The 27768-nt window shown below is 53.2% G+C and overlaps 1 protein-coding gene across 2 annotated transcripts in view; it reads left to right on the plus strand.

The window, feature by feature from the left end:
• Window positions 1-3362: 3362 nt before the first annotated feature.
• The window catches only part of DAB2IP (DAB2 interacting protein), a 216341-nt gene continuing 191935 nt past the window's right edge, over window positions 3363-27768 (plus strand). For both annotated transcript variants that reach the window (XM_021927191.2, XM_021927193.2), the window contains exon 1: window positions 3363-3703. In XM_021927191.2, coding sequence (XP_021782883.2) covers window positions 3664-3703 — 40 coding nt within the window. In that variant the 5' untranslated portion in view covers window positions 3363-3663. The remainder of the gene's footprint in view (window positions 3704-27768) is intronic.

Genomic DNA, 27768 nt, shown 5'->3' on the forward strand with positions numbered 1-27768 from the left:
TTTTGACCCAGCAATTTGGTGTCTAGGGTTTTCCCCTAAGATCAGTAGACAAATGGGCACAGTACGGTCAAGATAGTCCTTGCAGTGTTGCTTGTCATCAGACAACTGGCAGCAACCTAGGTGTCCATCAATAGGGGATTGACTCAAAGCAGCTGTGGCACAGCCAAAGGGTGGTATGTTATACAGCCACTAAATAGATGTGTCTCTTATCACAAAGGGAGGGAAGCAGAGTCTAGTGCCGGATGTTCAATACAATTAATCCCTGGAGGGTAGGAGTTCTGGTTGCACTTAAACATGTCTAATTCATAACAAGAGGGAAATGGATTCGGAGGTGGGAACTGCCAGGGTCATCTAAGTCCGTACCTTGACTGGTGAAGAAAGTGAGGCCCAGGGAAGCAAGACCCTCTCCCTAGGTCACACCACTGCCTGGAGGCACCGCCAGAGCTGGGGTCCACATCTTCTTCCCACTAAGACCTACTTCTGCTCTCAGCAGGTTCTGGGGTTACAGCCAGCCAAGTGAAGGGTACATACATCCTGAGCCTCCACGTAGACCCTCAAGTTGAGTCCTTTGTTTTGGAGCCTCAGTTTCCTCATCTGTAAAATGGGCCCATGTTCTCCCATGCTTCCTTTACTAGGTTGTGGAGATGATAAAATTTGCATGAGGATGAGCATTGCCCTTTACTGAATGCTTGAGACACACCCAGACCTGCCCTAAGGCTTTGATGCACATTACCCCTTTTGTCTGCACAATAACCCTCTGAAGTAAGGGCTTGAGTAGCCCCATTCTGCCAACACGACTCACAAGAGTTGAGTAACTCACCCAGTGGCACCCAGCTAGTTGGTGGCAGAGCCTGGATATAAATCCAGGTTGTCAATTTCAGCCCCATCCTGCTAACCACCACATTCTATCTGAAAAGAGACCGTGTGTGCATATGTACAAATGGGCACGCAGATCCCCTGGGGCCTTGGAGGACTAGGGAGAGCTGTACCTGAATCCATCTATTGGCTAGTGGTTCAAGGACCTGATTTCCCCCTTCTGCCTCCTCAACCCCCAGCCTGCCCTACCCACTGATTAGAGCCAGGGAGCCTGGTGCCTGCAGCTAGCCTGGGTAGGGCCAGTCTCCCCATAATTAAGGCAGCGGGAAGTTGGGAGCTGGGATCCCTGTCATCCAAGGTGGGGGAGGAGGGGTGACGAGTGACAGAAGGAGCCTCCCTGTCACCAGGCCAACCACGTCAGCAGCCACTGGCTGCTCTGGGAGCCGCTGGGCAGCAGTAGGTGGCCGGCAGCAAGCCCGGTGGGTTCTTACCTCCTTGCCATCCCTGGCCTGGACCCTCCTGTTAGCCTTCTGCCTTGACTCCCTGTCTTCCTGTATCTCCCTTCTCTAAATGTCTCCTCCACCCCAGCACCAGAGCCATGTCTCCAAAAACCAGGTCACCAAGGTTTGGCTTCTAGTGTTCCAGCCATGCTGTGGGGACAGAGGATTTCTCCTGCTTTCAGAGCAGAGCGTTAAGAAGGCTGTAAGGAGCTGCTTGCAGGAGCTCCCAGGCAGCCATTGAGAAGGAGGTCATTTCCCTGGAACAAATGCCTGCTGGGGCTGTGTATCACCCTCTGGAACCCACCCACACCCCCAGGCTGGCACTCCAGGCCCTTTCTTGATCTAGCCCAAACCTGCTTATCAACCCTGACGTCCTCCCAGTCACCTGTCATTTCCATTGTGTGTTACCTTCCTGCCTCCATGCCTTTGCTTGTGCCATTCCTTCTAACTGGGACACTCATTTTTCCCTGCTTGGCCCATCAAATTCTGCTCTTCTTTCTCTGCCCAGTTCAAACACCTCCTCCTCTCAGCAGCCTTCCCTGATTGAGCCCAAATGAAGCTCTCTCCCATAAGCCCACGGTACTGCCCTGTGGTCTGGGTGGGCTTGTGGGAGAGGCAGATGAAGACTTTTTTTGAGATGGAGTCTCACTCTGTCGCCCAGGTTGGAGTGCAGTGGCCTGATCTCTGCTCACTGCAACCTCCACCTCCCAGATTCAAGTGATTCTCCAGCCTCAGCCTCCTAAGTGGCTGGAATTACAGGCACACACCACCACCCTAGGCTAATGTTTTGTATTTTTAGTAGAGACGGGGGTTTCTCCATGTTGGCCAGGCTGGTCTCGAGCTCCTGACCTCAGGTGATCCACCTGCCTCGGCCTCCCGAAGTGCCGGGATTACAGGTGTGAGCCACCGTGCCCAGCCAGGAGATGCAGATTGAATGCAGACTGATTGAGATGCATCTTTGTCCTCTCTACCATCCCAGCACCAAGGCTACGCCCTCTGTGGGGTCCATGCCTGCCCTGGAGGTCACTCACAACTGTGGCCTTGGTCAAGTCACATCACTCTCTAAACTGCATTGTCCCCATCTGTAAAATAGGAGAACCACAGTTTCTCCTGGAAGGGACCAGAGTAAGGAGTGTATGAGACAATGTGGGCAGTACTCGAAACCGTGCCCACCTCTGGCGTCTGCTTAATAAATAGCACCCAGGGATCCTACAGCTGTGGCTGTGGAGCCTGCATCTCCCTCTGCCCTGGTGGCTTGGCGGCTTCCCCTCTTTTACAAGGTCACCAGGGAGGCCTTCCCAGAGGACAGTCCGGATCATGTCATTCTCATGGACCCTCCTCTGGGCAGGCCTGGAGCCATCCCCAAAGGCCCTGTCCAACCCATTCCTGACTCTCTCCCTGGCTCTCCGATCCCATCTCTCACCAACCACCTGGAACTTGTTAGGGGGGCACTGAACGCCCCATGCACCCTTTCACCTCAGGGCTATTACACAGGTCACTCTCTCCTTCTGTACCTGGCTAACTCCTGCTCATCCTTTAGGCCCCAGCTTACGTGCCCATTCCTCCAGGAAGCCTTCCCTGACCACCTCGTCCATCCTGGTGAGGTGCCCCTTCTGTGTGTTCCTGCAGCTCTTGCATCACACACTGTGCTGCAATGACCTGTTTTCCTGTGAGCTCCAAGAAGCCAGGCACTGTGCCTCGCTCCCTGCTGCAAACTCAGCACCGGGCACGGTGTCTGGTGCCGACTAGATGCTCAAAAAATATTTAGTGACTAACTGAATGGATGGATGAGTCAATTTCTGCATCCCCCACACTGCGGGAAATGTCTGTAGAACAGATTTGAGTGGGAGGTTCCAGCAGGGCCTGGGAGAAGCCCCTGGGGTTTGGGCACTGGGGGTAAACAGAGCAGACCCCCCAACCCCTCCCCTGGAGGGCTGGGCTCCCCGCGTTCTGCAAACCCCCTGGGCCCCAGAGGCGGCTTCCAGATGCTAAGCCCATCTCAGCCTCACCTCTTAGCTTTTCCATCTGCACAGCCGGGCCAGATCCCCGCAGCCAGCATCACGGGCAGCCAGGCCAACCGTCCCGGCGTCTTCCTATTTTAGACATCTCACTGCCTCAGTCCCTTCTAATGTTTCCAGTCAGGCTGCGGGGGGAGGAAAAAGAGGTTACTGCTACTTTAAATGTACTGTATGAAGGCGAGGGCTGGAAAGGGGCCTGCTTGCAGGAATACCCAGTCATCTAGTTGGAAAAGCCGCCAGATGGAATACAAAAGGAGGAACCCAGACGCTCATGGAGACAGCCTCGGTTCATAAATCAGGTGGGGCCAGGGGCTGGGGGCCCACATGCCATGGAGCCCGACTCCCTCCTGGACCAAGACGACTCCTACGGTAAGACGGTGCCGGCAAAGTGCAGAGTTGGGGGTTTCAGCCTCTCTGCTCAACGGACTGTTCTCTGCTATAGGAATCTGAGTTGAAGCAGGGAGGCAGTCAGGCATCTGGGCACTGTCTGGTCTTGGGACCCATGGGTGGGCATGGATGCCTTGGGTTATGAGGCTCAGGGCTGGAGGGTCCCTGGAGTGGGCAGCCCCTCAGACTCCAGGCATTGACAAGGTCCAGGGGAGGGAGAGAGAGTTTCTCAGCTGCTTCTGTTTTGCTCTTGGCCAAGAAGGAAACGAAGGAAGTTTTGCAGCCCCCCTGCCTGTCTGCCTGCCTCGCTGTTCGCCAGGCCTGCCCTGTGCTGTGGGGAATTCAATTAGTGCAATCCTACAGATAAATATAGATGGAAGAGGCAACAGGAACATACCTTGTAATTAAAGGCCGGGGCTCATGCTGAAAGCACTCCCCGTGTGACAGGGCCCCAGTGGCTGCCACCGGGGAGCTGCCCCTGTGCAGCTGCCCAGGCCACTGGAAGCCCTGCATGCATTATTGGGGAAAAGTTGCTTGGGACAGAGACTATGCAGAGTATGGAACAGGGATTTAAAAGACGCGGAAGGGTTCCTTCGTGGCGGTTTCTGTGGGCCTGGGGCTCCAGGGATGCAGTAACTCAGCTCCTGCACTGCTCAGCCTGGCCAGAGAGCTCACTTTTGGCTGGGATGCCCAGCACAGCCTGGCTGTCTCTGGACAATCAAGGAGGGATGCAGGAGTGCAAAAGTGTGGCCGAGGGACCAAGGCTGGGCATGGGGAGGGGGGTGGGGCAGCAGGTTTTAGGACTCAGCAGGGAGAAGGCCTGTTGGCCTCAGAAGAGGTGGTAATTGCAGGGCGACCTCATCCCAGCTTGGGTCAGGTCAGCCTTCCAGGGGCTCAGGTCCTCCTGAGACCACAGTTCTACAAAGAAAACCAAGCTCTTGTTTCTCTGGATATTCCCCGACCACATCCAGGCCTGGCTGCCTGGCACAGATCCAAGGCCAAATTTCCTTCCTCCTGCAGGAGCTCAGCCCTTTCCAAGGAGAGGGGCCCTTTGCCACGTTTGGAGCTGCAGCCCTCAGGGAAGCTTGGCAAGGCCTAGCCCACAGACCTGGCATCTTTGGGCACTCAGTGGTGGGGGGCAGTTGATGCATGCAGAGTGACCTCCGTGCGCCAAACCCCGTGTCAGGGTCAGGGGTGTGTAGGAATGAGGAACTCAGTCCTAACAAATAATTGGTGCTTAGTGAATGGAAGGAGGAGAAGAGAAAGGGAGGAGAGTGGGAAAAAAATAGGGAGAGCAGCCCTTGGCCTGGAAGAGCTCCCAGTATGGAATGGGAGACAGACAAACAATCCCAGACTAAATTCAGAGTGATGCAGTCCTTGGGGAGGCGAGGGGCAGACAGCCTGAGGGTGTGGGACAGGCCTGCCTGCCTCCAGAGCTATTCACTGGAAGCATGGCATAGGGATGGGTATCGGCTCATTGGATGTATGGATGCTCCCCTAGGGAGGGCATTGACCTTTGAAGAGGCAGACAAGCGGGTGGGGAGGACCAGCCCCAGCCAGGGATATCTCAGGAGCCCACAGCCCCCACTTGCTGTCCTCCAGATTTGCTAGTAGCAGCCTCTGGGCTGGGCAAGGCTGGAAACTGAGGCTGCCCTGCCTCCACCCTCACAGAAAGACCCTGTGCACAATCAACTCCTTGTCCTGGCCTGTCACGAGGCCGGTTGCTGATCTCCTGGAAGCTAGCCAGGCAGGGAGGTAAGGGATTCAAGAGGAAGAGGAAAGGGACAGAGGGGGCCTTAGGAAAGGGACGGGCAGGCATGGAGTGGAGCCCAGGCTCTCTCTGGGAGCAATCCCAGGCCCAGCTGGAGAGGAGTCCGGCTTTTCCAGCCAAGGTCTCCCACCCAGCCAGTCTCAGGGGTCCAGGGCTGAAGGAGGCCATCCTGGGTCAGGGCAGCACAGGAAAACTGCAGTCTCAGTGAGTCACTTCCCCAGTCTGAGCCCTGGTTCTATATTCGTTCATTTAACAATTACTTTCAGGTTCTTAACTAGGCTTTGGGGTTCAAGAACAAATCAAACCTTGTGACATTCCTAGGCTAATCTGAGAGAGAGGCAGGTGCTCTGATGGGGGAAGTCAAGGCACGTGGAAGCCCTAACCCCATACTTGGATTCCAGAAAGACTTCCTGGCAGAGGTGACTCCGCCACTGAAGAAGTCAATGATTCCCTCTGTATTGGTCAGCTCAGGCTGCTGTAACAAAATAGACAAAGTGACTCACACCACAAAGTTTTCAGAAACAGAAATTAAAGCAGAAGCCTGGGCGCAGTGGCTCACGCCTGAAATCCCAGCACTTTGGGAGGCTGAGGCAGGTGGATCACTTGAAGTCAGGAGTGTGAGGCCAGCCTGGCCAATACGGTGAAACCCCATCTCTACTAAAAATACAAAAAATTAACCAGGCGTGGTGGTGCATGCCTGTAATCTCAGCTACTCGGGAGGCTGAGGCATGAGAACCACTTGAGCTCGAGAGGCAGAAGCTACAGTGAGCCAAGATCATGCCGCTGCACTCCAGCCTGGACGACAGAGAGCAAGACTCGGTCTCAAAAATAATAACAACATTTTGCAATGATGTGATCAAATGTCACTGTAGCCTTGAACTCCTAGGCTCAAGGGATCCTTCTGTCTTAGCCTCCTGAGTAGCTGTGACTACAGATGCATGCCACCACACCCCACTAATTAATTTTTTTGTGTGGAGATGGAGTCTTGATATGTTGCCCAGGCTGGTCTAGAACTGTTGGGCTCAAGCAATCCCAATGCCTCAGGGTCCCAAGTGCTGGGGATTATAGGCGTGAGCCAAAGCAGTCAGCCCTTTTCTCTCTCTCTCTCTCTCTTTTTTTTCTTTTCTTTTTGAAATGGGGTCTTATTTTGTCACCCAGGCTGGAGTGCAGTGATGCAATCACGGCTCAGCTGCAACCTCCACTTCCCAGGCTCAATCTATCCTCCCACCTCAGCCTCCCGAGTAGCTGGGACCACAGGTGCACATCACCACGCCCAGCTAATTTTTTGTATTTTTGGTAGAGACAGGTTTTCTTCCTGTTGCCCAGGCTGGTCTCAAACTCCTGAGCTCAAGTGATCCACCTGCCTCAGCCTCCCAAAGTGCTGTGATCCTTTTGTCTCTTCTTATAAGGACACTAATCCTACTAGGGACCCATCCTTATGACCTCATTTAACCTTAATTACTCATTAGAGGCCCCATTTCCAAACAGAGCCACATTGGGAGTTCAACATATGACTTGAGGGTAGGAGGGATACACATGTTCAGTCCACCACACTCTCCTTTTTTTATTGAGACAGGGTCTCTCTCTGTCACCCAGGCTGGAGTGCAGTGGCATGATCACAGCTTACTGCAGCTTCAACCTCCTGGGTGTAAGCAATCCTCCTGCTTCAGCCTTCAGAGTAGCTGGACTACAGGCGCGCACCACCATGCCTGGCTAATTTTTGTACTCTTTGTAGAGACAGGGTTTGCCCATGTTGCCCAGGCTGGTCTCAAACTCCTGGGATCTCGCAATCTGCCCACCTCGGCCTCCCAAAGTGCTGGGATTACAGGCATGAGCCACAGTGCTGGCCTGGCTTCTGGGACAGGGTGCTCTCGAAGTTTCCTCCCGTTCTCTCTGGCTGGCCCCTTCTCCTGGGGCTCTCTTTCCTGCTGCTGCCCACAGGGTCCCTTCGCCAGGGCCTGCCTCCTCTGCTCCTTCATGATTGAACTCTTCCTCCCTCACCCCTCACTCCCTCGCTTCCAGCCATCGGATCTGACCTTCCTCATGTCCCCAAGCTGAGTCTCCCATCAGGGCCTTTGGGCACCCTTCCTCTTTTTCTTCCCTAAGCTAACTCCTCCTCCTCTTCCCAGTATCAACTGAAAAGTCACCTCCTCAGAAAAGCCGTCCTTAAACCATGTTCCCCCAATGCATCAAATGAGACTCACTTTCACAGCCCTACTTTTCCTTTACGGACGTGTTCATATGTGCGCTACACATTATTGCATGCTGATATGTTTCACCTGTGTCTCCCACGAGTCTCTAAGCTCTCTGGATCCCCAGAGCACAGTTCTCCACCTGTCAGGAGTAAGCATCCAACAAATGCTTGTTGAAAGAGTGAGTGAACAAATGCAGTTGGTTCAGGCAAAGAGGCGAGGAAAGGCAATCCAGGGCAGAAGGAACAGCGGGTGAAAAGGCATGGAGACTGGTGATGCTTTAGCGCATTCTCTGATACTTACAATCTCAGCCAGGGGTTGGCAAGCTGAGCTCCTTTAGGGGGCTAGGGAACATTGATGGGGATGGGGAAGGGTTGGGAGCTGCAAATCTGGGGGTGAGGCTCTGGACACCTCTCCTTGCTTCAAGCTGAGCAAAGCGCCCTTCTGGTGAAGATCCCAGCTCCGATTGCATCTATCAGGTGTTCAGAGGCTGAAAGGGTTTGGCCATGGCATGGTGGGGAATCCGCAGCCACTGGCACTGAAGTTCTGGAGGCCTAAGCCTCTTAGCAGGCAGGACTGAGCAGAGCCCTATTGGGTGGTCTGGCAGTGGGAGCCCCTTAGAGCAAGGCCAGGAAGGGCTCAGACACGGCTGCAGAGAGGAGCAGACACGGGTGCAGAGGTTTGTTTTACAGGACAGTCAGAGGCAGGAAGGTGAGGAGAAGAGGAGAGCTTGGAAACTCAGCACTAACCCCTGCAGAGCCCTTGTGATTGGCCTTAGTTTCCCCAGGTGTAAATTGGGGTGACGGCCAGACAAGATGTGACTGTTCCCCTCTGGTGCCAGCCCCTTGGAGCTGTGTGAAAAGTCCAGCTCAGAGAAGCATGTCCTTTCTGTCTGCCTTGTGATTTCCAAAGAAGGGGGCAAGAGGGAGGCCTGGCAGTGGCCAGCATAAAAGAAAAGGCTCTGCCCTGCAAAATATACTTTCTTCAGGTTCTCTTGGAGTCCTGCTATTTCTCCCACTTCATGGGTACCACCTCCTACCTGTACCCTGCCGACAGCTCCTGGTGCTTCCTCTGCCAGGGTGTATTTTCATTGCCTGCTCACCGGCCTGACTCCCACAGGAGACTATAAGGCCCTTGAGGGCAGGAGCTGTATCTTGTCCGCCACTGGGTTCTCAGGGTGTTGCACAGCACTGGTCCTGAGAAGGCACTCCATACATACTCAGTGGATGAGTGAATGAATGAATGAATAAGTGAGCGAGAGTGAGTGAATTAATGAGTAGCATGAGCTGGATCCTGCCCTTAACTTGCTCCGCATCCTTAGGCATCCTCCCCGACTCCAGACTTCTGGTCCCTTAGCTGTCAGCTGAGGGCGCTGGGCCCCATGCCCCAAGAGAGCAGGCCTGCATCTCGTCCCAGTTCTCTCTGTTATTGGGTGGCCTGGACAAAGTCCCTGCCCTGACTTAGCCTCAGCTTCCTCATCTGACAAACGGGCAGACTCAGCCCTGTCTTGCCTCTTTTCCTGGTGGTCTTGGAGCTCTGGAGGGGTAAGGAGGCAAAAGAGTGTGAGGTTGGACACCTGTCAGGGGGAGTCTGTGACTCATACAGGAGGCGATTGGGCTCAGATAGCCCGCTGGGATAAACCCTCCAGAAGGGGATGGTTGCTTTGGATATCATGAAGGTGGAGCAGGCAGCTCAACAGCTCAGAACTTTCCATTTCTTCCTGATGACAACCAGCATGGGCATCTACCCCAGGGTTGTTGGGAGATCCCAGCAGAGAAGCAGGTGGATGTGAGCTTGTAAACTTCCAAGTGCTGATGCTGTAATAACCAGTATCATTCGGTAAGCACCTACTCCATGCCAGGATCCGAAGGCACTTTATCTACACTGTCTTCTGTTTTTGTTTGTTTGTTTGTTTGTTTTAGAGACAGAGTTTTGCTCTTGTTGCCCAGGCTGGAGTGCAATGGCACAATCTCGGCTTACTGCAACCTCTACCTCCTAGGTTTAAGCGATTCTCCTGCCTCAGCCTCCCAAGTAGCTGGGATTACAGGCATGCGTCACCAAGCCCAGCTAATTTTGAATTTTGTGGTAGAGATAGGGTTTTGCCATGTTGGTCAGGCTGGTCTCAAACTCCTGACCTCAGGTGATCCACCTGCCTTGGCCTCCCAAAGTGCTAGGATTACAGGAGTAAGCCACCGTGCCCAGCATTGTTTTGTTTTGTTTTATTTTTGAGATAGAGTCTCACTCTGTCGTCCAGGTTAGAGTACTGTGGCATGATCTCAGCTCACTGCAACCTCCACCTCCTGGATTCAAGAGGTTCTCCTGCCTCAGCCTTCTGAGTAGCTGGGACTACAGGCATGCAACACCATGCACAGCTAATTTTTCTATTTTTGTAGAGATGGGGTTTTGCCGTGTGAGCCAGGCTGGTCTCGAACTCCTGACCTCAGGTGATCTGCCCACCTCGGCCTCCCAAAGTGCTGGGATTACAGGTGTGAGCCACTGCATCTGGCCTACATTGTCTTCTGAATCCTTGTGATACACTTGGTGGGTTGCTGTTAGCCTCATTTTCCAGATGAGAAAATTGAGGCCCAGGGAGGTTACATGACTGGCCCTGATCACATAGTGAGTGCACTGATTTGAACCCAGCTCGCTCCAGCCACAAAGCCTGATATCTTTATTTTGCTGCAGTCCTGAGAGCCATTGTGTGCCAAAGCTGCCACCTGGAGGCCCCTCTCTGTGCCGGTGGAAAATCCCCTCTCCTGGGGAGCGTTCACTGAAGCAGCTCAGATGTGGCAGGAGCCATGTCAGCTTGGCTGGGCAAGGCGAGAGGCAGACTCAGCTGTGGGCCTGTGATGGTCTAAAGAGAGGACAATTTGAGGCCACAATAGCCTGATGTCATCAGGGGGCCTGACGTCATGACTCCTTGGGCCTTCCTTTGAGAGGCAAAGGGATTAGCTTCAACTGGTGACAGATAATAATCGTAAAATGTAATAGCTATGTGTCCGGCCACTGGCCTCCCATTCATCATCTCGCTTCTCCTGCTTAGGCCTGCCCTTCCTCTGAGGCCTCCTCCTGGCTCTGCCACTCGTCTCACTCAACAGGTGCCAGCCAAAGACCTGGGCTCTTGTTGAGCCTCCGTTACCCCATCTGTGAAACTGACACCAGCCTAGCCTGTCTGGAATGGGGAAGGGATGCCAGAATCTAGATTCCTTCCATCTTGTTCAAGGGCTCTGTCCTAGACCAGGCTGCCTGGGTCTCAGAAAAATCAAAGAAGAGATGCCACATTCATACCTGGAGCCCTTCTAGAAGTGAAAAAATTAGGCCAAGAAGGCAGAGCTGGGGTCCCGTTTATGAGCATTTACTGTGTGCCTGGCTCTCTGCTAAATATTCTCCATCGACTCCTCACAGAGGAAGGAACAACCCCACAGCTCAGATGAGACAATCCAGGCTTAGAAGGGCCCTGCCACACAGCGACTGAGGAACACTTGTGATTCAAACCCAGGACTCCCAGACTGCTGTGCGCTTTCTCCACTTTGGGCTGCTCCCACCACCCCCCTGGGTCTCCTGGTTCCCAATCCAGGGCCCTTTCCCATGCCCAGGGGAGCCTCAGTTCTGCTGGCCAGCCATGCGGGGGGCTTCTGAACTTGCCCAGCTGGGCAGGTGGATGCGTGGTAGAGCCACGTGCCCGCTCCCCTTGCCCTGAGACTCTGGGAAGAGGCTCAATCAGGAAAAACAGACAATAAAGAACAAAGAGGCCAGCTCAGGAGAGGCTCCGGTCATTTCCGCACACAAGCCTGAGCAACTGGCCTCATAACAAGGTAAGGGGCTGAGGCTGCAGTGAGGGGTGGCGGGTGAGGAGGGAGTCCCTGTGCCTGAAGCTGGACGGGGAAGAGCCAGGATAAAGCTCAAGAGAGAAGAGTTGGTGTCCCCAGAGAGAGGGACAGGGAAAGGGAAGGAGCGCCTGTGTGCATAGGTCGCGGTCATTTCACTTCCCATAGGCTCCTGGAGAGCCCCTCCTGAACTGCACTTAACACCCCCAGGCCTGGGCTTCTATCTACTGTGCCTCCATGTGACCTGTGAGCCAGGCCCGTTGATTCTCTGAGCCTCAGAGGGATGGGGACCACAGCAGCCATCGCGCAGGGCTCCTCTCTTGAGGACTAAGCAGGATAGATCCTTCCTTCTTCTGTGGTCCTGGACAGCCACCGCCTCAGGCTGGCTCCTCCGCCATGGGACCTGGTGCAGAGTCACAGATCTTTAAGTCAATCAGTAGCATGATCCGTGTCCCCTAAGCTTTCCTACCACCAAATGTGTTTCTTGGCATATTGTTCAATTCCCATTTTATAGAGGAAGAAACTGACACACTCGCTTGAGTATCAGTCCTTCAAGTAACAGGGCCTGACTCAAGCTCAGGTTGCTGGATGGCTGCCGCAGCCCTCCCTATTCCAAAGAGGCAGGTGGACCCCATGCATCAGGCCCAGTGTGTCCCCAGCTTCCCCTCACTGGCCTCCCAAGGCTGACTGCAGGATATCCAGAGTCCAGCCCTCTGCTCCCACTGTCCAGTCCATTCCTTCTGCTGGGTGGAATGCCCTGGGCCGCTGAGCCCACCCTGGGTCTTCCAAAGCCAGAGCTGTGGTCCTCCCAGCTGGGATTCCTCCCAAAGTCTCACCTCTGGAAGCCCAGGGAGGCTGGAACAAATAGCAAATGGCTAAGGTGTGGGGAGACCCCAGGGGAAGGTTCTCCCGAGGTCCTTGTGTCCATTCCCTGTTACATCATGGGAAGATGGAGGTCAGAGAAGATGAAACCAGGCCTGCTTACAGTCCATGCTACCTCCTAAGAGGTCCAGAGATCCACTCCGACTCTCCATCTCCCAGCCCCCACTTCAGGCCAGGCCTCATCTTGGACACCTGCACAGCTGCTTTGCCTCTTCCTGGGGCTCTCCATCTCTACCTGTCCCCCCAACTCATCCTTCATGTGTAGCCAGAAGGGGCCACACATAGGCATTCAAAAAACTTCACAAGGCCCACCACTGCAGCAGGATAAAATCCAAACTCATTAACAGGGCTTAACGCAGTTCATGGTCTGACCCTGCAGATACATTTCTGCTCTCATCTCCAAGCCACACCCCTCTTTCTTGCCACTCTCACCATCATGAATTAATTTCTGCCTTGAATATGCCTCTGTCTCTCCCTCACCTTTGTACTTGCTGTTACCCCTGCCTAAAACACTCTTTCATCTTAGCCTTCCCTACTACCCCTCCAACCTGGTCAATCCTGCCCATCCTGAAGTCTCAGCTCAGGTCACCTCCTCCAAGAAGCCTTCCGTGACTAGCTTATTTGGGCTGACTAGGCTCCCTGGGTTTTCTGCTACCCCACTGCACTTTGATGAGTAAAGTCCATTTGCATCTCTGAGCTGTGAGCTGCTTGGTGAACCACAGTGAAAACTTGGAGGGGAGGCTGGGTGGGTAAAGAAAGAAGTCAGGATAACCCTGATCTCTGGCCTGTGTGGCAGGAGATGTTGGTGTCCACACTGACAGGGGAACCTGGGTGGAAGGGCAGATTGTGGGGTGGAAGGGGGAACGATGTTCTGGGCTTGCTGTGTCTGAAGGGCCTGCAGGGCCCTCCAGTGGCTATCTCTAGAGGAGTTGGTGACAGTCACCTTTGAGAGAGGCCTGGATTCCAGAGGGGAGGGAGAGAAGCTGCTGGGGCCTTCTCGGTGTGTGTCAGAACCACTCCCTTTCCCAGGCTTGCAGAAGCCCTTATTCAACTGCCCAAACAGGGTCCTATCACCGCCCCCAGGAAGCCAGCCTGGCCCTGACAAAGCAGGGCTCTGTTCTCCCCTTGACCATTACTCGCCTCTGGTCTGAGGACATCTCTTGGACTCTGCCTTAGAGATGTCCTCTTCAAAGTGGGAGCCACATCCCTCCATGTCTTGTAGACTCCGCATCGCCCAGCACAGGGACAGACACAGAGAAGAAGCTGCATGGACAAGGAGCCCTGCCCCCTCCCCTGGACAGAGCCCCAGCCAGTGGGATTCTGGAGGAGAGAAAACACAAGCCTGAGGAGCTTTGGGTCAGATTGTCTCGGCAGAGCGGGGAAAGAGGCGGGTGGAAGGGGGGTGGATTTCTGTCCAATCTGGAAGCGGGTGCTGGATGGCCGGATCACCAGCACCCCAGGCTCGAAGCATTCCAGCCGGTGACCTACATTCCTAGGGCGCCTCTGTGTTGCCCACACGGGCAGGCGTGCGTGAGTGCAGGAGCTCCACGGTGTGCCTGCCAGTGGGCCTCTGTCTCGGCAGGCTGTCTCCTCAGGAGCCCGTGAGTGAGCACGTGAGAGCGTGGGGCCCACACTCCCGCTCTGGGGTTCCACAGACACTGCACCAGAAAGAGTCGGTCCGTGCCCCAGAAAAGCCAGCGCCAGGGACTGCAAGAACAGACATGGCTGGGGGTGCCTGTGCCACCTGCAGCCCTGCCCAAGACCCTCTTTCTCTCCTCCCATGCTGTCTCTGTGACAAATGGCCTCACACTGCCCTTTGCTGATGGTGGGGTGTTAGGCATGGAAAATGGAGGACACAGCTCTTAGGTGGTGGTGGAGGGCAGGGTCCTCAAACCACAGCCCGAGGGAGCCAGACGGCAGCCAGAGGTCAATAGGGCAGGTGGTTCAGCAGAGGGAGCAGGCACCGGACTCTAGGCCCTGCAGCCCAAGGTCAGAGCGTCACTCAGGGGTCCTCAGGGACTGTCCCAGGTTGGGATTCTCCTGCCCCCAGGCGGGGGTAGAGGTGGAGATCCCTCCCTCCTGGGAAGGCCTGTCCTTGGCTGAGAAGCTAAGCTGACTCTATGGCCCTGAAGCCAAGGCACCAGGGAATCTGGGGGTGGGTGCCCTGCTCAGAAGACCCTTTAGTCTCTCATTTGCCAGTTCTGTGGTGGGTGGGGTAGGGGTGGCTGTCCCCCAACCCCTTCTGAGCCTCTTCTTTCAGATTTGGTCCCTGACAGCAGGGAGGGGTTGGGCAGTCCTTTCAGAGGCTCTCTCTAGGTCTATCTCTGTCTCGTTTTGTCTCTGTCTTTCTGTTTCTCCGTCTCTGTTCCTATCTCTCTGTCTTTCTGTCTCAATCATCTCTATCTCTCTCTCTCTCTATCTCTGCCTCTCTCTCTCTTTCTCCCTCCTGCTGGGCTCTCCCTGCTCCCCGCTTCCCCTCCTCTCCCGCTAGTGACTCCTGCAAACCTCCCCCTCCCCAGCAGAATGGGGTCCACAAAGACTTAGCCGAGGGCCTACTGTGCCTGGCAGCAAAAGAGAAGTGAGGCTCAAGCCCCCGACAGCTTCTCCGGGGCCCTGCCAATCTCCAGGGGATTTTTGCTTCAGTTCTCCTCTCCCTCCGTCAATTCCCCAGCTGAGGCCAACCTTGCTCCCTGGGCTCTGCATCTCCTGCCCACCCTCCTGCCTGTATGAGGACCCCCTTGCTGGCCCTTTCTCCAGCCCTGCAAAGAGCCCAAGTCTCTCCCATCCCATCCCATCCTCACTGCCTCATCCTCTCTGGTCCATGTCCTTCTTCTTTCTTTTTTCTTTTTTTTTTTTTTGAGACGAAGTCTTGCTCTGTCACCCAGGCTGGAGTGCAGAGGCACGATCTTGGCTCACTGCAACCTCCGCCTCCCAGGTTCAAGCTATTCTCCTGCCTCAGCCTCTCGAGTAGCTGGGATTACCAGCCCATGTTCTCCTGATCTCTGCTTCCCCACTGGCATCGTGCAACTCAACACCACTCCCTGCCTCAAAGCTGCTCTGACCGGGCCCACCAATGGAATACCAACTGCAGAATCCAGGGCTTTCTCTCAGGGAGTCATCTTACAGTCCTCTCCACGGAGGCTCTGGTAGGGGGTAGGTCAGGGCAGGGTGCCTGGAACCCCACACCATCAGATCTCTGCCCCTTACCAGCGGAAATGATGTTCTCTGAATCTCGGTTTTCCCACGTGTGAGATGGGATGGTTACCCTGGTACTCCCCTCACAGGTTACTGAGAGGAGTAACAGTGTTCATGCTTATTTTAAAAATTATGAGAACTGTTCTAGCAGAGAATGAGGCCTCAGTCGATCCCGGCTGTTGTTATAATCATTTGTGTTTACCATTGCTTGAATCTCTCACCAACCCACCCCCGCAACGAGGACCCCACCGTCTCCTCTCCTGACATTCCTCTCACCTCTCTCTTCATCCCTTCTCGGTCTTTCCTGCAGGCTCCCAGCTAAGCCACCAGGTGCCCAGGCCAGGCCCTCTGCAGTCCCCACCGTCCCTCCTCACATCTATGTGTCATCATACCCCTGCCCATGGCAGGACCAAGTCCACCTTTGCCACTTGCACCTTTGCCAGCCCCTACCTGGACCTTCTGCCTTGCCAGTACCACTCAGACCAGGGGACCTCCCTAACATAGGCTCAATACCCTCCTCCTCTGTGCCCCTGACCGGTTCTGCTAAGGGCTCTGGGGGCAGCCCTGTCACACCTTATGGCCTTGTTCATCAATCTGTCAGTCCACGCACCTGTCTCTGCCACACACCTTGGAGCTTCATCTCTGTGGCCCCGGCACTTTCTGCATATTTGTTCAATGAATAATGAATGAATGAATGACTCCATGCAAGTGAAAGTACTTTGCAAGCTATAAAGCGCTTCTCCAATCAATGCAACACAGTGGGGTATTAAGGAGCACTCAAAGCCTCCTGCAGGACTTGGCCTCACCTTGCCCACTGCACCTGGGTGGGAGGAGGGAGACCTGAATCTTCCAGAAAGTTCTAATCCTTGATATGCCTCAGGATCATTCTGGGTAGGAACGATGCCCAGCCTTACCCTAGAGATTTGGATTCAGTTTAGTCTAGAAGGGGCCTGGATATTGCAATGTCTACAACCCTCCTTCTTTTTTCCCTCCTCCCTTGCCCCACCAGGTGACTCTAAGGGGCAGCTGCTGGAATTGGAGGAGGACTGTTGGAGCCCTGGTCTTTGTTCACTACCCAGGTTCACTTCTTTTAATTTGTGCCTTCTCTGTGCCAGCTCCATGCTGAGTGCTAGAGGGGAAGCATGCACCCAGGAAAGCATGAGGCTGGGTCTCTGCCTTAAGGAATCGCTTAGAATAGGCACTCAAGGCTACAGTGACATCCCATGGTGGGGAGGCCTCTGGGGGTAGGTGGGAAGGAGAAGATGCTGACCTTAAAGATAACCAGAGACCTAAGGCCAGGTACAGTGGCTTGTGCCTGCTATTCTAGCACTTTTGAGAGGCCAAAGGAGGAGGATCGCTTGAGGCTAGGAGACCAGCCTGGGCAACATAGGGAGAGCCCATCTCTAAAAACAAAGCAAAACAAAACACCAGAGTTTGGCTTGGTGGATGGAGGTAGTGAACAGGCAGAGGGAACCACAGAGGAAAGGCCTGGAGTTGAGAACTACAGAGTAGCCCATCTAAGAACTTTTATTTATTTATTTATTTATTTATTTATTTATTTATTTATTTATTTATTTGGAGTCCCGTGGCGGGATCTCGGCTCACTGCAAGCTCTGCCTCCCGAGTTCACACCATTCTCCTGCCTTAACCTCCCGAGTAGCTGGGACTACAGGCGCCCGCCACCACGCCCAGCTAATTTTTTTGTATTTTTAGTAGAGACGGAGTTTCACCGTGCTAGCCAGGGTGGTCTCGATCTCCTGACCTCGTGATCCGCCTGCCTCGGCCTCCCAAAGTGCTGGGATTACAGGCGTGAGCCACCGCGTCCGGCAGCCCATCTAAGAACTTTGAGTGATTCAGTGAGGCTGCCCCCCAAAATCCAGGTGGGCAGGCCTGGAGAGGTCGGCCGGGCTGGGGTAGTGGCCTCAAATGCCGGGATCAGGAGATTGGGCTTTATCTTGCACCTGGAGGAGCCCTGAATAGTTTCAGGCAGGGAGGAACAGGGTTGTGCTGCGTCTCCCTGGAATTCCTAAGACCCAAACCACCCCTGAGCCAGCTCAGGTGAGGCTGGGTGGCTGCCCACCTCTGGGAGCTCACAATCCCAGCAGGAGAAGCCTAGCCCAAGGAGGGAGGCCGAGAAGACCCAGAGCCAAGGGGGCAGTGGGTTCCTGGACTGGCTACCCCCGACCCCAGGCCTGCTCAGCCTCCAGTTCTCTATCTAGTGGCATTAAAGGTCTTCATGCCCCACTGTCCTTGGCAGCCCAGTGCACGCTCAACTTGTGGGGGAGGAGGAAGACAGCTCTGACTATCTTCTTTGCACCTTGTACCTTCAGGAGGGGAGCCAGCCAGACTCTTAAGGAACAAGAGAAAGGGAAGGGAAAGTGCATGAGCATTTTGTGCTGGAGCTCATAGAACTCTGGTCGGAAAATGTAGCCCCATTTTACGGGGAGGAAACTGAGGCACACAGAGATTTGTGATTTGCCCCTGGTCGTACTACCAGGAAGTGGCAGAGTCAGGATTTGAACTCTGGTCCTGCTGGCTTCAAAGCCTGCGTGCTTCCCACTGTGTGCATCCCTGCTCTGAGTCTGCACTGAGCAGCCCAAGTGCCTAGTCCTGCTCCAGGGAGAGGCAGACGAGGCTGTGTGAGAGCTGCAAGGAGCCTGGGGTCTCTGCTCACCTCAGCAGTCCCAGTAGAGTAGGCAGGAGCCATGGGAGAGATTTGAGCAGAGGAGGGACAGGTCCAAAGCTGCAGCCAGAAATCGCCTGTGCTCCAGCCCCCGTCCCCAGCCCCTCAATGCCAACTCCCCATCCTTCAGCTGACCCCGGGCTCATTAAGTGCTAGGAAACCCCACCAGCAGCGGGTGCAGGGCCGAGGGCCAAGCTGCCAGTTGGAACAAAAGAGCTTGTGTTTGGGGATAGGACCTCCCCCTCCTTCACCACAGTGGGGGGCTGTGGGGGAAAGTGAGGACAGTCATCTGGGGCCAAGAGGGGCTGCAGGGCTGGGGAAGGGGCTTGTCAGAGCCAGGATTCAGATAGAAAGGGCTGAAAGGGGGTTGGAAGCTAATCTGCCTGAGCATCTCAGCACAAACGGGCCATTTTCAGAGGGCCCAGAAATCAAAACATCCCAGCTGGGGGAGAGCAAGCTTTGAACTTTTCCTGACTCATGGTCCTGGGGGTGAAGAGCTCAGGGACTGCCTTGAGGTGGGGGCCAGGCCAGGGTGGGATGAGCAGCCGGCAGCCCAAAGCCCCCTTCCTTCTGTCCCCATGCTGAGTCTCAGAGGGAACCAGGGCTGCTCAGAGCATTCAGAGGAGGGTGCAGGCTGTGGGGGGTGAGAAGGGAAGGGAAGCCCCATTTTCACTGTCTCCCCACCTCCAACTGTGGGCAGCCAGGTGCACTTCTACAATACAGTTCTGGCCCCACATGCCCTGCTGCAAACCTCCACTGGCGCCCCCGTAACCCTCAGGATCTATTCCCAGCTCTGGAACAGCCTCTCCAGACCCCTGGCCACCGGCGCCCTGGGCAACTTACCATGTCCCACTCCTGATAGCCCCTCAATGACCACTTTATGCTTCAGCCAAATCTAGCGATTGACAGCTCCTCAAACGCTTGGGCTGGCTAAGCCTCTCTTCTGAGCCGGAAACACCTAACTCCTCCCTGCCTGCATTCATTCCCACCCCACAAACGGGACAAACTCCTACTCACCTGCTGGTGCCCCTTTGCTCACCACTGCCTCCAGAAGCCTTCCCAGCCCCTGTGACTGAGTTCTTAGTGCAGTGGTGGCCACAGTCACTACAGGATGCAGCTGTCTCCAGGTGAAGGCTCTGCCCTGGGGGCAGCCCTCATGTTTATCTCATTCCCCTGTAGCCTTAGGCTTGGGACAGAAAGCTTGAGACCAGCAACCAGCCAGCATTTGTTGAAAGATGAAGGGGAAGGGGAAGGAGCAATGAAAACAGAACAAAACAAAACATATTTTTAGAAAAGGGAGAAGCTGGCCAGCTGTAGTGGCTCATCCCTTATCCCAACACTTTGGGAGGCCAAGGTGGGTGGATCACTTGAGGTCAGCAGTTCAAGACCAGCCTGGCCAACATGGCAAAACTCCGTCTTTACACAAAATACAAAATATTAGTTGAGCATGCTGGCAGGTGTCTGTAGTGTCCCAGCAACTTGGGAGGCTGAGGCAAGAGAATTGCTTGAACCTGGGAGGTGGAGTTTGCAGTGAGCTGAGATCACACTGCTGCACTCCAGCCTGGGCAACTGAGTGAGACTCTGTTTAAAAAACAAAAAGGAAAAGGGAGAGGCCAAGAAAGAGAAAACAAAAGGGTAACAGGGGTAGGGGAGTAGCCAACTCTTCTGGCCACTGAGGAACGTGCCAGAACAAACAGACGGCACACCCTGAGCATCAGAGCAGATACCATTTCTCTGTGGCAAGACCCCTGGACAGCTCAGTGCCCCAGAGTCAGGGTCCTGGGCACAGGCTGGCTTTGCTGGCAGGCCCCTCTACAGTTTAGCCAACAAGGCAGGACAGGTGTTGGGGGGATGGGTGGGGGGGTCCCAGGTGGGCATTTAGCTGCCCACATAGCACTTTGGGCATCACCTGCCATCCGTGGATCCTAGATTCCTGTCTCTAAGAGCCCCAAGAGCCTATAGGCTCTGTCTAGGCCAGTGGTTTTCCTGTCATGTCCAAGGAGAAGCTCAGAAGTTGGCATGTAGGAGACACTTTCTTCCTTGAACCCAACTTGGACTAGAGCAGCTCACTGGCATCTGATACAATACAAACATTGACGCTGGGCATGGTGGTTCATGCCTGTAATCCCAGCACTTTGGGAGGCCAAGGCGGGCGGATCACAAGGTCAAGAGTTTGAGACCAGCCTGGCCAACATGGTGAAACCCCGTCTCTACTAAAAATACAAAAAATAGCCAGGCCTAGTGGTGCATGCCTGTAATCCCAGCTACTGGGGAGGCTGAGGCAGCAGAATCGCTTGAACCTGGTCCTGCAGAGGTTGCAGTGAGCTGAGATCCTGCCACTGCACTCCAGCCTGGGCGACAGAGTGAGACTCTTCTTCAAAACAAACAAATAAATGAATTCTTTTTTGAGATAGATTACAGGTGTAAGCCACCATGCCCAGCCTCAAAATAATAACAATAACAATAACAATAATAATAATAATAATAGCAATACAAATGTTGGGCTTGCCTGAACATTTTCATTTAAATGAGGGTTCTGGGTCACTTGAACCCAGGAATTTGAGGCTGCAGTGAATTATAATGTGATCACACCACTGCACTCTAGACAGGGCAATAGAGCAAGACCCTGTCTCTAAAAAATAAATAAATAAAATGAGAGCTCCATGGCTTAAGTAGTTTAAAGAACACTGGTCTAACCTCTTCCCCTTGTAAAGATTGGAAGACAAGGCCTAGAGACAAATAGGTTTCATCCTAAGTGCCCAGGGAGGACAGAGTGACAGAGCTACCTCTAGCTCCTGGCCCCTCCTGCTGGACCACACAGCCCTCTGTTGAAAGTATAAACATATGAGGGAAAGATCAGGAATCTGAAAGTAGGTTTTGTTGGGTAACAGGGAATAGCAACAAAGGACACTTGGTTTCTGGAGCAAGGGGTGGGAAGTAGAAAAGAGGACCAAAGTGGGAAGCGGGGCACAGAGTGGCTGGAGAGGGGTTTGTGGGAGGACGATCACCGTGCACTTAGTTAATTAATGATAGCTAGCCTGCTGGCAAAGCCATTCAAAAACACGTCATAAATTTCCCAGCTTTGGACAAGGCAGCCGTGGGTTTATTTTTATTTATTTTTACTTATTTTTAGAGGTGGGGTCTTTCTGCATTTCCCCAGCTGGAGTGCAGTAGCTATTCACAGGTGCCATCCTAGCCAACTGCAACCTTCGACTCCTGGCCTCACACTGTCCTCCTGCCTCAGCCTGCTGAGTAGCTTGGACTACAGGCGCGTGCCACTGTGCCCAGCAGCACTAGGTTTAGAATCAGAATCTCAGAGTTCAAGTCCCAACTCCTGCATTTATCTACTCACTGCATTGACCTTGGCCAAATCAATGACCTCTTGAGACTCAGTTTCTTCCTCAGTAAAATGCGGCTAACAACACCTCTATCCCAGAGTGTCGAGGGGTCAGTGAGAGCACAGAGTCAAGGCTGAACAATTCCTGGTGGGTTCAGGATTCTTCCTTGCATAGGAACTTGGGGAAGGTTCAAATCCCAGTTCTGCCCCTTACTAGATATGTGATTTGAGGCAAGTTTCTTAACCTCATCTGCAAAATGAGGATAATAGTAGCATTCACCTCCCTCACAGGATGTAATGAGTTGATATGGATTAAAGCACTTAAAACAGAGCTGCACGAGGGTTTGTTATCATTATTTAGACTCTATTAATAACTGCAAAGATTAGGTCTTGCTAAGGAGAGATGGTCAAAATGGAATAAAATAATGCAGATCATTGGCTGGGAGCAGTGACTCACGCCTATAATCCCAGCACTTTGGGAGGCCAAGGCAGACAGATTGCTTTGAGCTCAGGAGTTCGAGACCAGCCAGGGCAGCAAGCTCCCCGTCTCTACAAAAAATACAAAAATTAGCCAGGCATGTGGTGCATACCTGATGTCTCAGCTACTCAGGAAACTGAGGCTGGAGGATCGCATGGGCCCAGGAAACAGGTTGCAGTGAGCTGAGATCATGCCACTGGACTCCAGCCTGGGTGAGGGTTAGGGGTTTTTTTTGTTTTTGTTTGTTTTTGTTTGTTTTTTTTTTTTTTTAATAGAACGGGTTAATGAATGGGTGTAAGAAAAATTAGGGTTCTTCCAGGAACTCTAGTTATGGATCTAACTTGACACGGTCCTAACTCATCAGTGTCTTCCAGTCATTCCTCTGGCTGGGAGCCCACCCTGGCTTGCTGTCGCTGGGCCTCTCCCTGCATTCTTCTACACACACATAGAGGTAGGATACCATGTCACCTCTAGATGACTTTGAGTGATAAAGAAGTAACTTCAGCCTCCTTCTATCTTCTATCCAGAACGTGTAACAAACCTGGAAATTGGAATTGCCCTGAAGCTGATTATTTTGGGAGGGCACCTCCTGGCATTAAAACTAAATTAGATCAAGATACCTCTGTTATTAGTAAAACAATTCCCTACGATTACTGAACACAGCCATGAATCCTGATGGCAGATGAACTTCAGGTGACTTATTTGAGACAAGTAACTGCGAAAATCACAGGCTCATCGAATCGCTTCTCTATAGTGTTGCAGTTGGGTAATTATGGTAATAGTTATAAGAAATCATCCTTCGTGGTCTGGGATCGGGAGGGCTTGAGACAGACACGTGAGTGGCAGATATTACCTGCTTCGAGCTGGAGAGACTGGGCGCCATGTTTGGGTCCAAAATGGGCCCTTGCAGGGAGCTGGTTTGGCCCCTACCTACAGGGGAGAAATCTGTTATGCAGCCTGAATTGCAGTGGCCTGGCACTTTGGGAGGCTGAGGCAGGCAGATTACTTGAGCCCAGGAGTTCGAGACCAGCTTGGGCAGCATAGCAAGACTCCCTTCTTTACAAAAAAAATACAAAATTTAGCCAGGCAAGGTGGTGTATACCTTCAGTCCCAGCTACTTGGGAGGCTGAGGTGGGAGGATTGCTTGAGGTGGAGGCTGTAGTAAGCCACAATTGCACCACTGCACTCCAGCCTGGGTGACAAAGCAAAAACAAACAAACAAAAAATTACGGTGGCCTCATTAAGCATCCCTTTTAAGATCATCTTAATACAGGAAACTGAGTTTTTCCAAGTTCCACTGTTGGGTATGGTAATTCCAAGAAGCAAGTTAAAAACTGTAAAAGCTCGGGACCTCTGAGTTGATTTGATTCAGCAAACATGCCTCTGTGCCCACTGGGTGCCAGGCAGTGATCTAGGCACAGTCAGGGAGGGTGCCAGCATTCAAGGGTGTACTTGATGCTTTCTAAACAGTCTCCTGTCCCCTCAGTAACCTGATGAGAGAGACAGTACTGTGCCCATTTTAGAGACAAGGAAATGAAGGCTCAGAGAAGCGAAATAGTGCTACTGCTGCTAATCAGTGGAAATGACTACTTCTATCCACCCACAGGGAATCTAGATCTAGGAGACTTCCTGGAAGAGTGGATTTGGGAGAGTGCAGAGTAGGCAGAGGAAACAGCTTGAGGAAAAAACCCGGAGGCAGGGGATTAAAGTAGAGGTTCAAGAATGGGGTTGAGGCCAGGCACGGTCGCTCATGCCTGTAATCCCAGCACTCTGGGAGGCCGAGGCGGGCAGATTGCTTGAGCCCAGGAGTTCAAGACCAGCCTGACCAACATGATGAAACCCTGACTCTACTGAAAAGACAGAAATTAGCCAGGCGTTGTGGCGCATGCCTATAGTCCCAGCTATTTCGGAGGCTGAAGTGAGAGAATCACTTGAGCCTGGGAGGTTGAGGTTGTAGTGAGCTGAGATCTTACCACTGTACTCCAGTCTGGGCAACCAGAGTGAGATCCTGTCTCAAAAAGGAAAAAAAAAAAAAAAAAAGAATGGGGTTGAGAGGGTAGCTGAAGGTCTGGAAACAGAGGGCCTCAAATGACCAATTGAGGGTTTGGACAATGGGGAGCCACCAGAGGTGGTTGAGTAAAGGAGGAATAAGATGGAACCTGAGAATACCTGGCGGAAGTGTGGGGGACCCACTGGTAGATAAGGCTCCTTGCAGGGACGGGGCCAGAAGGGGATAAAAAATGGATAGTTTTTTCAGTATAAGTGTGTCCCAAATATTGCACAGGATATACTTATACTAAAAAGAAAAAATTGATTGTTTATATACGATTTATGTTCATCTGCCATCTTGTATTTCATCTGGCAATTCTACCCCCATCTCCTCACATCAGTGCCCAGCTGGGTTCTCTGCCCATGATGACTTTCCCCTGTGGGCACACAGCCTGGTAAACTCCTATCCATGCATTGAAGCCCTGCACGCCTTACCACTGCTGTGGCAATAATTATCATGCACTACGGTGATTACTTTCATTGGTAATTGTTTTACTATCTACCCATCCCCTCAGCAGCCAACCTTACTTCTGGCTGCACAGGGGAAAAAAATGTCAAGACTGTGAGTCCCTCCATTTCCTGACCTCCTCGCCACCCCAAGTTGCTTCCAGCTTCTGCTTCTGTCTCAAGACGAGATGGCCTGTCCATCCCTCCTGCGACCTTGTGTGATCCCTTGAGTACTGTACATGTCTCTCACTGATGGCAGCCCCCAAACATTCTGCTGGGTCATTCCCATCAGCTGGGCACCTAGCAAGTGTTTCTGGCCCTCCTTATCCCCAGTGGGATTCCCCAGGAGCAGACTCTGAGAGGTATTCATGCATAGGAGATCCATCAGGGACTGCTCTCAGGCTCAACACCTGTGGAAGGGAAGGGGAGGGGAGGGAGGTGGCGGGAGGAGGAGTGGAGGGAGGGAGGGAAGGGAGGGGAAGGGAGCAGGACTGGGCAGAAGAAGGAATTGAGCTTCCACGCAGTCAGTGCAAGCCTCAGCCCACCCTACACCTGGAGCTGGGATGGCCCTTCAGAGTCATCCTGAGCAGTGCCAAGCTTTTATGACCCTGGGTTGGTGAGTCGCTGGATGTAGGACACCCCAGAAAGGAGGTGTTGCCTCCGGGGAGGTGGCTGTCTTCAGCAGAGGCAACCTCCAAAGAGCTAAGCACTGAAGCACTACTTCTAGCAGCCTCCCCATACCTAGGGGAGTGAGACTCACTCCTGAAGAGGAGTTCCCGGGGGCACATCACACCCCCTACCCTGCACCAAACCCAAGGCATTGCCCTCCAGCAACCATCCACTCTCTTATCTTCCTTCTGACCTAACCCTTCCTGTCCTCCCTTCCCTGCCTCCTACTCACTCCTCAGATTTTCGGAAAACTCAAGAGTTGGCTCTATCCCTCCTCTGGGGTGATATGATCGGGTCTGTGCTTTGAAACCCTGATGAGGAGAACTGGTAGATGGGGATCCACATGGAGAGGAGCCTTGCAGCAGCTCACCCAATAGCCCCCTTTAAGGCTTCAGGTGCCTCCCTAGCTTCTGTGCATGGCATGTAGGGCCCCTCATGGAGCAGCCCTGCCTCTTCTCCTGCCCCCTCTCACGGCTGCTCCCCTCACTTGAGGCTCCAATAATACTTGACTGCATGCTGGCTGTTTCATGGTGCCATGCTTTTTGCCTGGCTAACTTTTCTTTCTTGCTTCCTTAAAGACACACTCAGGTCATCTCCTTGGAAGTCTTTCCTAGAGCCATTGCTGCCCCGCTCCCAAGGCTGGTAGCAGAGCCCCATAGCTGCCACCTCTGTCTCAGCCATTACCAGCAGTGCTCAGTAGCATATGGGAGTGTCCTGCTTGGGGACAACCTGATGACATTGTTACCTGTCTCTTCCCCTGCATCTGTGTCTCCAGCACCTAGCCCAGAGCCTGGCACAAAAGGAGCCCAATGACATTGACTTAGGCATGTGGAGAATCCACGGACAACCACCTCCCCAGAGGTGACACCTCCTTCCTGGGGTGTCCTACATCCAGTGACTCACCAACCCAGGGTCATAAAAGCTTGGCACTGCTCAGGATGACTCTGAAGGGCCATCCCAGCTCCAGGTATAGGGTGGGCTGAGGCTTGCACTGACTTCGTGGAAGCTCAGTTCCTCCTCCTGCCCAGTCCTGCTCCCTTCCCTTCCCTTCCCTTCCTGGGGTATGAGAGAAACTGTGGAGGTGGAATCGAAGCATCTGAGAATGATTAGACTCAAACAGGGATGTGCCCCCTCAAAACAGGTCTTCCCTGGAAACAGCTGTTTTCCTGTTCAGTATCACCTGGTCCTTCCTCCATGCATGGTATCTGACATCATCTCATTCTCTCTGGGTATTGAATTCTCAATGCCTCAGAGGCAGAAGTGAGGTCTGTGCATTTCTACTGTTTATGCTCCGTGACCGTCATGCCTCCCCACAACACAAATCGGAGATGCTCTCTCCTCCTGGCCCCTCCTTCCCACTCCTCCCCTGTCATTCAGGCCATCCCTGCTCCAGGGTCTTGTGGGCCTGGGTCTTCATCCTATGATGCTTCAGTCACTGTGGTTTTGAGTTTCACTTCCATCATCAGGTAAGGACCCACCACCCCTAGCTTATCTGTGAAAAGGGTGTTGTGGTTACAAAACCCATGATCTGGAATCAAATAGATGGGGTTTGAGAACAGGCTCTGTCATCTACATGCTGTGTGATCTTGTGCAAGTTGCTTAAACTCTGAGCCTTAGTTTCCTCATCTGTCAAATGGGAATAGATACTAGAGCCTTTTCAGAGGCAGTCGTAAGAATTAAATGAGAAAGCATCTGGCAAAACATTCAAACTTACATTCACAGCAATGGGCAGAAATGTCCAATAATGATAAACAGAGCCTATTGATGGAGGTGGGCAAGCAGACGTCCTTGCCCACCTCCATCAATATTCAACAAACATTCATTGAGCACCTACTACATGCCCTTGCTGAGGGTAGGAGGAGATATAACAATGAGGAAAGCCAGGCATGCCAGCCCGGGAGCATGACACATCCACTCAGTGACCACACGATGAAGGTGCCATCACCAACTGCAATGAACACCATGAAGGAAAGTGACTTGAGCCATGGGTGTGTCATGTGGGAGGCCAAGGAAGCCTTACCTGAGGAAATGACATTAGGCTTCCACTGGGAGAAGTTAACTGGGCCAAGGAAGGGAAAAACGTGTTCTGAAGAGGGGAACCTGGTATGCAAAGGCTATGTCGTGGGGGGGAAGGGTTGCATATCTGAGGATCTGGAAGTCGGCAGAAGTGGCTGAAGGCAGAGAAGGAGGGGGCAGATGGCAAGAAATGAGGCTGGGGCCAGGCATGGTAGCTCACACCTGTAATCCCAGCACTTTGAGAGGCTGAGGCAGGTGGATCACTTGAGGCCAGGAGTTCAATACCAGCCTGGCCAACATAGTGAAACCCTGTCTTTACCCAAAATATAAAAATTAGTTGGTTGCGGTGATGCATGTCTGTAATTCCAGCTACTCAGGAGGCCAGGCACAAGAGTCACTTAAAGCCCGGTGGTGGAGGTTGCAGTGATCTGAGATCGTGCCACTGCACTCCAGCCTTGGGCAACATAGTGAGACTCTGTTTCCCCCCACCCAAAAAAGAAA

Source organism: Papio anubis, chromosome 13 (assembly GCF_008728515.1).
Source record: "Papio anubis isolate 15944 chromosome 13, Panubis1.0, whole genome shotgun sequence".
NCBI classification, from domain to species: domain Eukaryota; kingdom Metazoa; phylum Chordata; class Mammalia; order Primates; family Cercopithecidae; genus Papio; species Papio anubis.